The sequence below is a fragment of the Pseudorasbora parva genome, chromosome 15 (genome assembly GCF_024679245.1).
Source record: "Pseudorasbora parva isolate DD20220531a chromosome 15, ASM2467924v1, whole genome shotgun sequence".
Taxonomy (NCBI): domain Eukaryota; kingdom Metazoa; phylum Chordata; class Actinopteri; order Cypriniformes; family Gobionidae; genus Pseudorasbora; species Pseudorasbora parva.
Genome location: NC_090186.1, coordinates 6,069,194 through 6,082,798, shown reverse-complemented (window position 1 = coordinate 6,082,798; position 13,605 = coordinate 6,069,194). Strand labels below are relative to the sequence as shown.

The 13,605-nt window shown below is 38.9% G+C and overlaps 1 protein-coding gene across 1 annotated transcript in view; it reads right to left on the bottom strand.

Moving 5' to 3' along the window:
* Positions 1-257: 257 nt before the first annotated feature.
* The window catches only part of epha7 (eph receptor A7), an 85,412-nt gene continuing 72,064 nt past the window's right edge, over positions 258-13,605 (bottom strand). Inside the window, exons 11-18 of the mRNA XM_067418491.1 lie at positions 12,537-12,650; positions 11,895-12,080; positions 10,574-10,635; positions 10,163-10,372; positions 9,772-9,921; positions 5,170-5,363; positions 3,489-3,644; positions 258-3,230 (exon numbers count right to left, since the gene is read on the bottom strand). Coding sequence (XP_067274592.1) covers positions 3,116-3,230; positions 3,489-3,644; positions 5,170-5,363; positions 9,772-9,921; positions 10,163-10,372; positions 10,574-10,635; positions 11,895-12,080; positions 12,537-12,650 — 1,187 coding nt within the window. The 3' untranslated portion in view covers positions 258-3,115. The remainder of the gene's footprint in view (positions 3,231-3,488; positions 3,645-5,169; positions 5,364-9,771; positions 9,922-10,162; positions 10,373-10,573; positions 10,636-11,894; positions 12,081-12,536; positions 12,651-13,605) is intronic.

The following is a 13,605-nucleotide window of genomic DNA, read 5'->3' as shown; positions in this document are numbered from 1 at the left end:
CAGTTCTAGAGATTTCTGTACTTCCCCGTTCAAGTAAATAGGAGCTAGTCCTGCATGCCTGAAATATCAGCCCGGAGGCATTGCAAATATGGCCATTGAGTGAACGGATTTCCCTTTAAAAGGGACTTTCCTTCAATTCATATTGAATTCCTGAATTTGAATGGTAAATGCATTTGCAATTCATTTCAGAATGGCACATAACCCCATAAATCATCCTCATAATTGAGAAAAACAGAAATTGAAGGCAGAGACACCCCTATAGAGATTGCATTATATTTCCAAAAATATATGTACAGTCTATTACAAAGGTTACAAAGCAACAAAAAAAAGAAAAGACAAAAATGGTCTATGTAACAAGAAATTGTCTAGGTAAATGACCATACAGTTCTTCAGCTGGGGAAAATACTTTTGTTTTTTTGACCAATGAATACTCTCCATACTCTTGTCACAAAAAAATAAATAATAAATCGACAATTCATTTGTACTGTACATTTTTTTCCAACCTAAAAGAGAAAACAAAGAAAAAAATCTTCTAAAAATGGAAACCGAAGCTCTCTTTGGTCCTAAATGAGAAAGTATGTACAACTGAAAGAGTGAGGGTGACAGTAATCAGCTGCATGTGAGATAGAAAAATATAGTGCATTTTCAATGAGCTCACTACAGAGTACTTGAGTGAAAAAGAAAGAAAAGAAACAACAATTATAAATAAAATATACAAGTTTTACAGCTGGAACATATACAAATCGCCCTCTGGTTTGTGATTACTCTGACACAATCAACAGTGCTGAACTCTTTGGAATATTCCACTTCACTTTAGTCTAGGTGGGCTCTTGACCGTCTTTCTAGAAGTCTTTAATACCCTGCTGCACCGTGAACTCAATCAATCCACAGCGCAAGCTGTCTCCGCTACTATCAAACCAGAAAAGTTCAAAACGGCACAAAGCAGAAAAGGAGAAAAATGGACAGATTTGACATTGACCCGTACGGTGGCCTCAATGTGGGATTGATTGAATCCAGGCGTTAATCTCAAATTGGCTCAAATTGCTGTCTCTACAGGGGCCCCGGATCCGATCGGAGAGGGTAAGGGACTGCGAGGGGCCCCCGGGAGGCCGGAGTGTGAGATCAGAGTGAACTGAGTGACTGCAGCTACCGCCGAAGCTCAGGAGGTTTGTGCTGACCGAGAGCCTTTCCGCTTGCATTCAATTCAAAGGCCTGGCGTGGGCTCAATGCTGAGGTTAGCGAGATGGAAGGATAGCGGATCGGAGATGGGCCTCAAACCAGGGCACGATATGATCCGCGAGAGACGCACACAGACAAACCATCTGGGTTCACAACGGAGACCCGGCACAGTCACAGAAGCGCCAAATGTTCGGCTAAATCCTCCAGAGACGCCGGCTCCGTCTTCGCTGTCTTTCTACTCAAGAAAAATGCCACATGTTGGCACGGCGGTTGGTTAAAATGGCATTGGCTCCCCCAAAATAATGGGGGAAAAAAGGTTTTTTGTATGTTTGAAATGTGTCACAAAATAAAATATAAAACATACTTCAGTTCAAAGCTGAATAAAATGGTAGAATTGTATGGCAGCCCAAGAAATCAAGCCTAAAAAGGTCTACAGTACTCCTTAAAGTATTTAACACTAAAACGCGTAACATTTAATTGTCAACGAAACATTCAGTTGAGAGTGGAAGGCTGTTATGGCACTAAAACTTTAGCGTAAGCCTCGTCTTTGAGCTCAGCACAACAAAAAGGTGGAAGAAGCACACTGAAATGTCGCAGTCTATGTGAAGAGATGCTCTTATATAAATCCAACAACTCTCTTTGATCAAATCTCACAGTACTGCTGATGATTTCCAAGCAGTATGTGAGTAAAGTCTATACAGCACCTCAAATTATTGCTCATATTTGTCAGTCTCTCCCCAACTTAAGCCGTGATCTCACAAAGAATCTAAGAATCTAAAATAAGAGCAATAGTTGACTTGTTTTAAGGCAGTATTACTCCTTTACACCACAACACTGTATGATTTTAAAGTCAGTCACCCGCTAGGAAACTGATACTAAACAAAATGTTTCTAAATTAAAATAGCCTAACTTTTTTTTTTTTTCTCCATTTTTGTGTTTCTTTATGGAAACATGTATTCATGGTAAATAATATCAATATTAAAAAGGACACATTCAACAACAGCACTGATAAATCCATTCATGTGGTAAATATAAACTTATAAAGAATATTGCCACCGTAATAGTTGTTCATACATTAAAAAAACTCCATCACCAATTCTCTTTGTACTAATTCACATCTGAATTGTCACGTAGGATCATAAAATATATCCCGGGCTGTTCTAAAACCCAACCAGCCATCCTCGGGAGCTTCACGTAACCAAGCGGTGGGATATTTCTGCTTGATATAAAAGGGCAGGTCGGCCCGTCTCTGCCAATGCTTCAGTCTGCAGAGAGCTTCATGTTATAGTGCTGGCTGGAGAAGACAAACCTCCTCTTGTCTACTTTCAGCCTCTGGTTCAGTCTCTTTTTCCTCCAGATCAGACATTTTACCCTGTTGTCAGTTCCGTAACACAATCCCAGAAAGCAAGCTAACACAAATCAATCGAGTAGAAGAGTAACTCACCACATTGACTTAATGTGGATATTACAAACCAAAGATAAAGAAATCTCACCAAATTCACTCCTCATGATTTGGATTCGCTTAGTTTAAAAAAAGAAACCAGTGAAATCTATAGCAACTACTATGGGCAAATCAACCTTTTGTGGCGATAAAGACAAAGCATAAAACCCCTCTCGAACACTCCAACTCAATGACGTGAAGAGTTCTTTAGAGCATCCAGAGGTCACTGTCCGCGTAGGATTCTCTCTCTCTCTCTTTCTCTCGCATGTCTCTCCGTCTCTTGGTTTCCAGCACCTGCTCCAAAATCCTTCGCCAATAACAAAGGAATGATTCTGTTCTGCCAGTTCTGGAAGGTTAATCTCACCGGAAGGGTGTGGAACGTTTTTTTTTTCTTTGTTGTTGATTGATTTTGTCATATTTTTGCCGTGTCACACACTTTACGGTGTTTTCTGGAGAGTTCTGGTTCATCCGACTGGGAAGGGCTTCGGACGCCCATCACACTTGAACGCCCGTCCCGTGAAGATGCAGCATCTGGGCTCTCATAGTCTGTATACTGCTCATGATCTTCTTCTGATGGCCCACCAAGGAGATTCCCAAACTCATTACATCCCTAAAGCAGAAACACAACGTTCATAAATCACAGCAATAGAGCATGAAGCGCCTGAGAGGTATTTCATTACCAAAGTGAAAGGAAACTGAGAAAAGCCCATATTAACTACAACACGACGAGTCAAAGAGATCTGATTAAAATTCAGTGCAATGTCAGGATTGTATTGTGAATGAGAGCTGAGGGCTGAAATTACTCCTAAAAAGATCATGCGTTTCTATAGAGGAGTGTGTAGGAAAGATCACAGTGAAGCGCTCTTACTCGATAGTCATTCTAACGACAGATTCGAGCGAGCTGTAGCCGGCAGCTGTGAAGTTGTCCACGTATCTCTCCATCTTGATAGCTTCCAACCACTCACTGACCAATCGGAAAGAGGTGAAATCTGGAGTGTTCTGGTCAAGCAGTGGGCTTATGGGTCTGAAGAAAAGGAAGAGATAAATATGAGTTTTATAAAGGCACATTGACATCATTTTTTAGTACTGGTATATGCTACTGTAGAGAGAAAGAGAGAGATGCTGGATATTTGACTGTACATGATCTACCATTGCTGTAATCTAACATCCATGAAGCATCATATTCATTAGGGGTGAAGAAATGGATCATTTCTACGATGCATCACAATGAGGACATGGACAATTCTGCAGTGATACAGTAAGAGACCATAACCTTCTGACGTTTCTCTGACGTCATTTGTCATGTAAAATGGCGGAGTGAAGCAAAAACTAGTGAGAAACACAAAATGCACCCACTAATTAAACATTTACAGAGTTTGTGAATGTGTTTATGTGAGAGTTTGTGTGTGTGTGTGAGCGTGCGAGTGGTTGTATGTGCAAGAGTGTGTGTGAGCGTGTATATGTGAGTGTGTATGTGTGAGCACGTGCAAGCATGTCCGTGTGAGTGTGTGTGCGTATCTATGCGTGCGTGCGTGAGCGTGCGTATACGTGTGTGTGAGCGCATTCAAGCATGTGCGTGCAAGCGTGCGTGTGTGTGCAAGCGTGTGTGTGCGCATGTGCGTGCGAGTGTGTATGAGCGTTATTGTAACTTAAGTACACTTCTTGACAGTTTCATGCACTTTTAGTCTTTACTAGTGTTTAATAGTTCTAAATGCTCCTGTCGTCTGCTGTGTTCAGACTAAAGTTGTGTGTATGTTTGCTATATTCAGGAAGTGTACTTTCTTGGAGCAGATAAACTAAAAACGGTTCATATATCTGACTGCTTGTGTTCACTGATGAAAATATAGCCATGTGCAGAAATATTGAAAATTGAGGATGCATCATGATATCGAATCGAAAGGAATCGTGAGACCAGTTAAGACCAGTGTCTTTTTTTGTGAAAATCTTTTTGTGTTGGTATAATGAAATCTCAATGATATTCAGCCATCAGGTCTCATTCACAATACAATATTGTGCCAAATAACACAGATTTTTATATTCACGTTGTAGCAAACTTTTGCTTTGCATTACTTTGTAACAGGGATGATAAAGTACGTTTTTCCCCCAAAGTTTTAAAGGTCATATCTTCAATGTAAGTCACAGCTGTGATTGTAAACACACTTCCTCTGACTAATACCATACTGGCGGCTGGAGTTCCCACAAGGCTTTAAAGTTTCAAACAGTCATTATGACAATTGATTTACAGCCCTTGTTATCGAACATAAAGGCATGGAGGCCATTTCGCTTTATTGATTCTCCGGGATTTATCTTTCATCAGTGAGTCCTAGCGGATAAATCAAATGCTGGACAGATGGAATTGTTCGCGAATTTACTCGTGAACATATAAAAGGGCTGAAACACATTGCAAGGAGGAGCTGGAGTATAAAACATAACAAGCAACTTCCACCATCGTAAAAACAGAGCTGGTCTGTGAATGGCATCGCTTTCTCTGAGCAGACATAGATAAAGGCGGCAGTAGAAAAAAAAAAAAAACGAATGGCCATCCTCACCGCGTACACGTTCCCATCGGCGTTTTTAAGGTATTAGGGTTGCGGATCATTTTGTCCAAGATGCCAACAATCTGGTCGAATTTGGGTCGGTCTGCTCGGTCTTTCTGCCAGCAGTCCAACATGAGCTGATGGAGGCCAGGAGGGCAGTCCATGGGGGCGGGAAGACGATATCCCTCCTCTATAGCCTTTATGACCTGCGAGATCACAATGAGAGATGGAAAATCAGAAAGGGTGCAAAAGGAAACCAAGCGGTTGAGAGACTGAGATCAAAACGAGTAGCTTAGCGATTAGCATCCAGAACGAAAAGTACACAAAGCCCTGCCTGCACCTCCAGCTCTCTCTTATATCCCTCTCTCCATTTGCTCATCCTTTAATCAGGACTCTGTAAACAGCCGCTTTGCTGGATAAATCTGTTGTGGTTTTACCTCCAGCTTTACAAACTACAACAGAGGAAAAGTAGGCTAACCAGATGTGATTATTCTTGCAGTGGTTATTGGAGGCTGCCTGAGCACAAGGAGAGGGCACCTTTAGAACTGGATGTGAATGAAGCAGGCACACTAAAGCTGGTTGTTCAATAGCTGCTTGTGATAGACATACTTTCACAAGCTTATGTAATTAACTAGCTAACAAGGTTACAGGTTGAACACGTTGTTGTCTGCGGTGTCTGTGCATACAGTGGGGCTCAAAAGTTAACACAGAATCTGTGAAAATGTGAATAACTTGAGCAATATAAGAGGCATCAAACTAAATGATTTTTTTAGTACTGTCCTGAATAAGTTGTTTTACATGAAAGATGTTTACATACAGTCCACAAGACAAACCAATAGCTGCATTTATAAAAATGATCCCATTCAAAAGTGTTTGGTTCACTGTGTGTGGTTCCCTTGAGGATCCACGATTGTGTGTTTTGTGATGGTTGTTCTTGAGTCCCTTGTTTGTCCTGAGCAGTTAAACTGACCTATGTTCTGCAGAAAAATCCTTCAGTTTTCCAACATCTTTTGCATAAGGTTGAAACATTCACTGATGCTCCAGAAGGAAACACACGCATTAGCAGGGGGTGAAAACTTTTGGAATTTGAAAATCGAGGTAAACTGTGTCTCCCGGGAAACATGTAAGTATATTCTGTTGCTTGCAAAGGGCAGTACTAAATGAAAATTGATTGAAATGTATATTTAAACAAAACCATCCTGCTCAAAAGTTTTCACCCCCGGCTCTAAATGTGTCCTGTTTCCTTCTGGAGCATCAGTGAATGTTTGAACCTTTTTTAATAGTTGTGTTTGAGTCTCTCAATCGTCCTCAGAGTGAAAAGATGAATCTCAAAATCATAGTCAATGTTGGAAAGGGTTCAAATATGCAAAAGATGCAGGAAACATGGAGAATTTGAGGATTTGTATAAATTCAGCTCTTTTTGTTGTCTTGTGGATTATATGTAAACATCTTTAATGTAAAATATCTTAATCAGGATGGTAGTAAAAAAAAATTTTTTTAAATGTATGATCCCTCTTATTTTGTTAAATTACAAATTTTCACGGATTCTGCAAGGGATGTGCAAAGCTTCGAGAAAGATTCTATGTCATGGTTTATGAATGGAAGCATATCAGAATGATTTCTGAAGGATAAATGGACACTGAAGAATAGATTAATAATGCTGAAAATTTTGATCACAGGAGTAAATTACATTGTAAAACTCTTTATATTTGAATATATCACAATATTACTGTTTACTTTTTATTGTAAAAGAGGCTTCTCTCAAAAACATTTTAAAAATCGTACCAACCCTACACTGTTGAACGTTGGTGTGTGTCTGTGTGTGTATGGAAATACAATTATCGTACAGAACAAGGGCTCACACAGCTAGCACCTAAATTGATAGGATTATTTGAATCTGAGAAGACTAAACTAAACATAGATTTGGCTTGTCCAGATTTATGTATTTCCCCCTCATCTACTCCAGAGGAATAGTAGAAGCAGACTGTTTATTTTCCCCAAATCCTCATCTGCTATTCTTGTCGTGTCTCTCCAAACAAGGCTTGAGCTATGGAAAGAAAAGTGTCAAAACAGAAAGAGTTGAAGAAATGTAAATATTTCCTTCTTTTTTAGCAGCCCTCAAGGAGCAGTTCGCCTCCCTCTCAAACGGGTATAAAAACATCTGACGGTGAGGCCTGACAAGTATCAAGACTCCACCGAGGCGGATGTTCGAGCGCAAGAAATAATAACATTAAAGACTGATCCTAGTTTGTCGCTACAATACGTTACAGTGAGCAGAGAATTATAAGTAGTCATTAGTCTCCCTGATAAGGGCTGTTTACCTTCTCTCAAGCTTGTGTAATTTTAACAAAGACTTTGCCTAACACAAGACAAGTGGCTGCATACAGTGGCGGATTAACAACACTTTCACTCACACATATCATTAGCCGTGACCGTATCTGCATTTCCATCCGGTTCAACTTGAAAACCCCGCACGCATGTGATCAGAATGATGAACGGCACTTTGCTGTCCCAATTTCTTTGAGACAAAAGCTCGGCCCGCAGATCGTTCAGAAGGTTTTGCATGGCTAAGCAGATATCTTTGAATTGATTGAACTCTGCTAATGATGAATTTGGCTCGCATTATCATTTCTCATTATAAAGGTTGAAAGTGTAGCAGAATACAAAAAGGAATTCTACAAGCAAAACACTGCATTCCTTTCCGCAGATCCATTAAACCTTTTTATCCTCAAAATGTCTCATTAAAACAAGGTCACTCCTGACACCTGTGTTGATATTCAGCTAGAAAATTCAAAGTGTCAGGCGTGCTTAACGGTCCCGATACTTGAATACCTACAGATTATGTTCACGTTGTGACAAACGTGACTTGTGACTTTTAATGCATGCCATGCTTTTCAAGATTTTACAAGAGGTACAAAGGACATTGAAAAACTTCTCGGTTTAGCGGTAAGTTCAGGGTTAGTACCTAGTTACTACTAGTTATTGCAATTCCAATAATACGTACATAGTATGGGGAACAGGGCTATAAAAAACAAATTTCTACCAATTATTGTAGAATGAGCATATTATACATCCCTTAATCCTAATCTTAAACGCTACAAAAACTACCATACCAAAAATTAATAATAAGCAGTGAATGAGACGTTTATTGAGGCTAAAGTTGTAGTTAATAGTGAATATGTGTTCCCCATACTGAAGTATTGGCAAACTTGTATAGGCATGATTTGAATAACTAAAACTAAAAGGTTTACTGAATGCTGAACTGCATGAATAAGTAAACATTTGTACATTATATACAGTTTATCACTATAGTAAATTAAAATGTGTTACAGGGCTTGACATTAAGCATGTTCATGTTCAAATTGTTCATTCACTTGTCCGAGTAAAAAATGTGCTTGTCCGAAAAAATGTTCGATATTTTTTTTAATTTTGCGTGTGTGTGTGTTGTAACTATAATTTATTCTGAAGCAATATTTTTACCAGTGTTCAATCAGCTTTGACATATTTAAATCTGCATATTTTAGCATTTTTATTTTTTTATTGAATCATTTCAAATTTGTGATATTTTTACCTTTTATAAAGGGCATTTCCCCCCAATCTTATTCAATATAGGCTCTGCTTCAGGTTTAATTTTATATTGTTAAATTTGATCAATACATTAAATTAAATTAAGACACTATGCTACACAAAGGCTGTTAACAATAAAATTAAATAATTTACACTGAAAAATACACAACTGCATTAAATAATGTTTTGAGATTTATAGTTTTGAATAGACAGATAAGAAATGTTGGAAAGTATGTTTAAACATGAAACTAAACCTCCAGTAGGTGGCAGCAGGTGGCCGTCTTAATGAGTCAGCCATTGAGTCGTTCATTCAAACGATTCATTCAAACACTGAATCGTTCAGTTACACACTTGTTGCTGTGAGACGCGTTACGGTTCTGCTGTGTGTGAGCGATTTTCGGCTTAAACGCTCTAGTGTTGTAATTTCTCCTCGAGAGGCTGCACGAGCGTCAACAGCGCGACCTTGTTATCGTCAGTTCATCATATATTATTATCCACTATCGATCGCCACTTACACTAAATTAATACACAATCATTTGTGCATTTTGGTGATTTGCTAGTTATTTTTATTTCAGGCTCTTGTCCGTCGGGCAAGTACAAATCTTTTTCACTTGTCCCTTCAAAAAAATCCACTTGTCCCGGACAAGCGGACAAGCGTTAATGTCGAGCCCTGTGTTATATAAAATATAATACAAAGTGCAAGTAATTGTACAAATTGTATATAATAAATAATTGTATATTTTGTATATATTATATTATATTATATTATATTATATTATATTATATTATATTATATTATATTATATTATATTTCCATTTGGTATGGTGTATTACCATTTGGTTATATCATTTGTAATAATTTTTATTTTTTTACCATTTTATGTGTAATAATTTGATATGTTTTTTTTTATGTATTATATTAATTGTATTGTATTGTATTGTATTGTATTGTATTGTATTGTATTGTATTGTATTGTATTGTATTGTATTGTATTGTATATCCAGAACCATTTGGTTTAATGTATATGTACAAAAACAGTAACTTACATCTTGATTGGACATGTCCCAGTAAGGTCGTTCTCCGTAGGACATGACCTCCCACATGACAATCCCGTAGCTCCACACATCACTAGCTGATGTGAATTTACGGTATTGGATGGCTTCCATTGCTGTCCACCGAACTGGGATCTTGCCACCCTGTTTAGTAAAGTGAAGAAAAGAAAAAAAGGAAAAAAATTCGCATTCAGCACACTCTGTGTCAACCAGAGAAGAGCTAGAAAACACTGCATTGATGTTCTGTAAGATTCAACCCTCACAATGCACCGCAGACAGTACCTATATTTGTTCTGCTATCTGATGCACGGATTGATTTGTTTATTCTGAGAGCGCCGTGGGCTTCTGAGGCAGGTACATTGAGACAGCGGCTTAATTGACTCACCGTCGTTGTGTAGACAGCTTCGGGATCGTCGTCAATCACTCTGGACAGGCCGAAGTCGGACACTTTACATACGAGATTGCTGTTGACAAGAATGTTTCGCGCCGCCAGATCGCGATGGACGTAGCCCATGTCTGAAAGGTACCTCATCCCGGCTGCGATGCCACGCAGCATTCCCACCAACTGAATCACAGTGAACTGCCCGTCATGTTTCTGTGCAAGCACAAACAGAGAAAAGTTGTCTATCCATCACCTCCGCACAACAGACACACACTCCATCCACCATGTGGGGGGGCTGACAGTAACACGGCCCGAGAATGAGCAATGAAATGGTAAATCGCAGTGGGTGTAATGAACAGAACAGAAAAGATATTGTATTCACTGACCAGATTGTCTAGGGTGGTTTATACGTACCCTGAGGAATGCATCTAATGAGCCATTTTCCATGTATTCAATTACTATCATGACTGGTTTTCCTGAAAGAGCAAAGAACAGACTCCATTAAAGTGAAGTGCGGCCAACGCACACTGTACGAAAGCAGTAATGAGAAACAATTCGCAGACAATTCTACAACACTGGATTCACTTTAGCCTGTCGGCAGGGCTTTTCATAAACTCTTTTGGAGTGTACACCCTCCAAAAATAATAATAAACGACCCTGAGCCACAAATAATATTATCCAAAATTAAATCATAACGATGTGACTTCACAACTGAGTTTACGGTAACTCCTCTGAATTTAGAAGATTAATAGTGCACTCTAAAAGTTAAATTTCAGTCTGACTAAAACAATAATTTGTCTTGTTTAAATGTCATGTAAATGCTTTAGTATAACTGAAATTACACCAGTTCTGTTTTTGCAAAGTCAGACTAACAGACCTATATAATGAGATTGTAGCTTGGCTTCATTTGGCCTAGTCATTTAGTTTGACGTGCATTAAAGATTTGATACATATTTAAAATCCGTAGACCATTGCATGTACTTTGTATGCACTTTAGTATGTTAGTCAAAAAATCTAAATAAGTTTATTTTAAAATATATTATAAAATTAATTATCGTGATGCTTTAAAGGTGCAGTGTGCAGTATTTATGAGCATCTACTGACAGAAATGCAATATAATATACATAACTAAGTTTTCAGTGAGGTACAAAGACCGTACATAATGAACCGTTATGTTTTTATTACCTTAAAATGAGCCGTTTCTATCTACACACAACGCTGGTCTCCTTACAGTGAAGTCGCCATTTTGTGCCGTCATGTTTCAGTGACCCTAAACGGACAAACTCCTTTACAGAGCGCTAGCTACTCCTGCTCTCCGACGACGACACTTTTTGTCCTGTTTCGCCTACCGTAGCTTCTCTATGTGTTTCGAAAGGAAGGGCTGAGCGGTGGACGTTTGCAATTCACACCCTCACCACTAGATGCCGCTAAAAATGAACCTACTGCACCTTTAAAGTAAGACTTTTAATTTGACATTACTAAAAAGTGCACTTTTAAAAGTGTAATTAATGAAAGTCATGAGAATGTACTCTCTTTAAGTGGCCTTTTATGTCTTTATTATTATTATTCCAGACAGCAACATAGTTTCGGCCCAGATCTGGCTCACATCTGGCACACGTGGAATTCATCTGGGTCGACACTATGTTCCTATCTGGGATATTATCTGCAAGTCGTTTTTCAAAGATATAAACAAACTACAAGTGCACATTCAATAAAATGAAGCATACGTTCCCACCTCTCGTGACGACGCCCTCCAGATGAACCACGTTTGGGTGATCAAACTGTCCCATTATGCTGGCCTCGCACAGGAAGTCCCGCCTTTGCTTTTCAGTGTAGCCTACTTTCAGTGTTTTTATGGCCACCGACACGTCCCTCTTTCCCGGCAGCTTCAGTCTTCCACTGCAAACTTCTCCAAACTCTCCTGTGAAACACACAACCACACACAAGCTGAGTTCGAGAGATCCGGGCCAAGTTTAACACCGTTACCTGGCTGTTCCTATGGTGCTTAGTACATATCAGTCATCCAGGCAGTGGGATTCAGCATTATATGATGCTATGCATCAGTACACAGGGGAGTGCAACCAAGAGAGCAGATAATTGGATATGCTATATAGAGGACACGCTAACACACTTATACGGTTTGTAACTAAAAGCGATGCGGCAGCAATTCATCAATGGCGATGCATTTATGTGTATCCTGGCCTTAAGAGAAGACATATTAATTATAAACCAATCCTACAGCAGCGCTATCAATAACAGCAGGCCAGAGAGACGGTCTGGCCGCTATCGAGAGTGTAAATATTTGGTTGTCATTGTGATAAATGAGCGAGGTGTGTGACTAAAGCGAGGCAGCGGAGAAGACAAGGGAAGAGCTCACCTGCGCCGATAACCCTCTCAATCTTAATGCAAGAGGCATCCAGCTCCTTCGCGAACTGATGGACAGCCCTGTTCGGGTCCTCGTAGGTTTCAGGGTCAATGTATGTTTTGGTGCCTGGAAATTTAACTGTAGAAGGGTAAGAGGATTACTGTTACGATTAAATATGCATGCCGTGCACATACACGCACACACACGCACACACACACAGATCCCTTGATGGACGGATGCGATTACTGGAGGGTAGAGACACGGGGCTAAACAGCACACTGTGATGGAAGATAGCATGTCAAAAGGTCTCTTTCATCAAATAATAAAACCTATGCTTTTATTTTTCCCCACATATTTCATGAAAACGCTATTACATTTTCTTGTTAACCTTCTCACAATGGAGCCGAAAGGGTATTAGCCATAGAGCATGGCAGGAGCATACGTAGCTGTCACTCATTGGATAATGGGTTTCTAAGACTGAGCTACAGTTCCAGTGCCGAGAAAGAACGCTTCACTGCCTTGAGAAAGCAAACATACACGAGACAATTATTATTACTAGTATTAATAATAAATATGTAAATATCTAAAACAACAACATCCAATATTACTAAAAATCATTATTTTTAATAATAATATGAATTATTTTACTAATACCATGGATGGAATTAAAAATATTAATTGTAACAATTATTAAAACATTATCAGTGTTAGGATTGAGTTACGTAATCAGATTACTTTTTTCAAGTAACTAGTAAAGTAATGCTAATAATTAAGAGTTACTTTTTTAAATAAGTAACACAAGTCATGAGTAAGTGGAGAGACGTTCTGTGTGAACATGATGTTTATTGGAGTTTTAGAATAAATGCGAGCAGGCATTTAGTCTTCTCACAGATTCAGTATTAAAATCAATAAACAAACAAATAAACAGTGAAAAGCAATCTCAGAATATTACACAAACCTGCAATAATTAAATATATTAAATTGCACAGATATACTTTGTGTATTTAATCTCACTTTAATAACCAATGTCTATGCTTCTGACCTTCAATGATCCACTTCAACATTACTAATAAGCAAAACA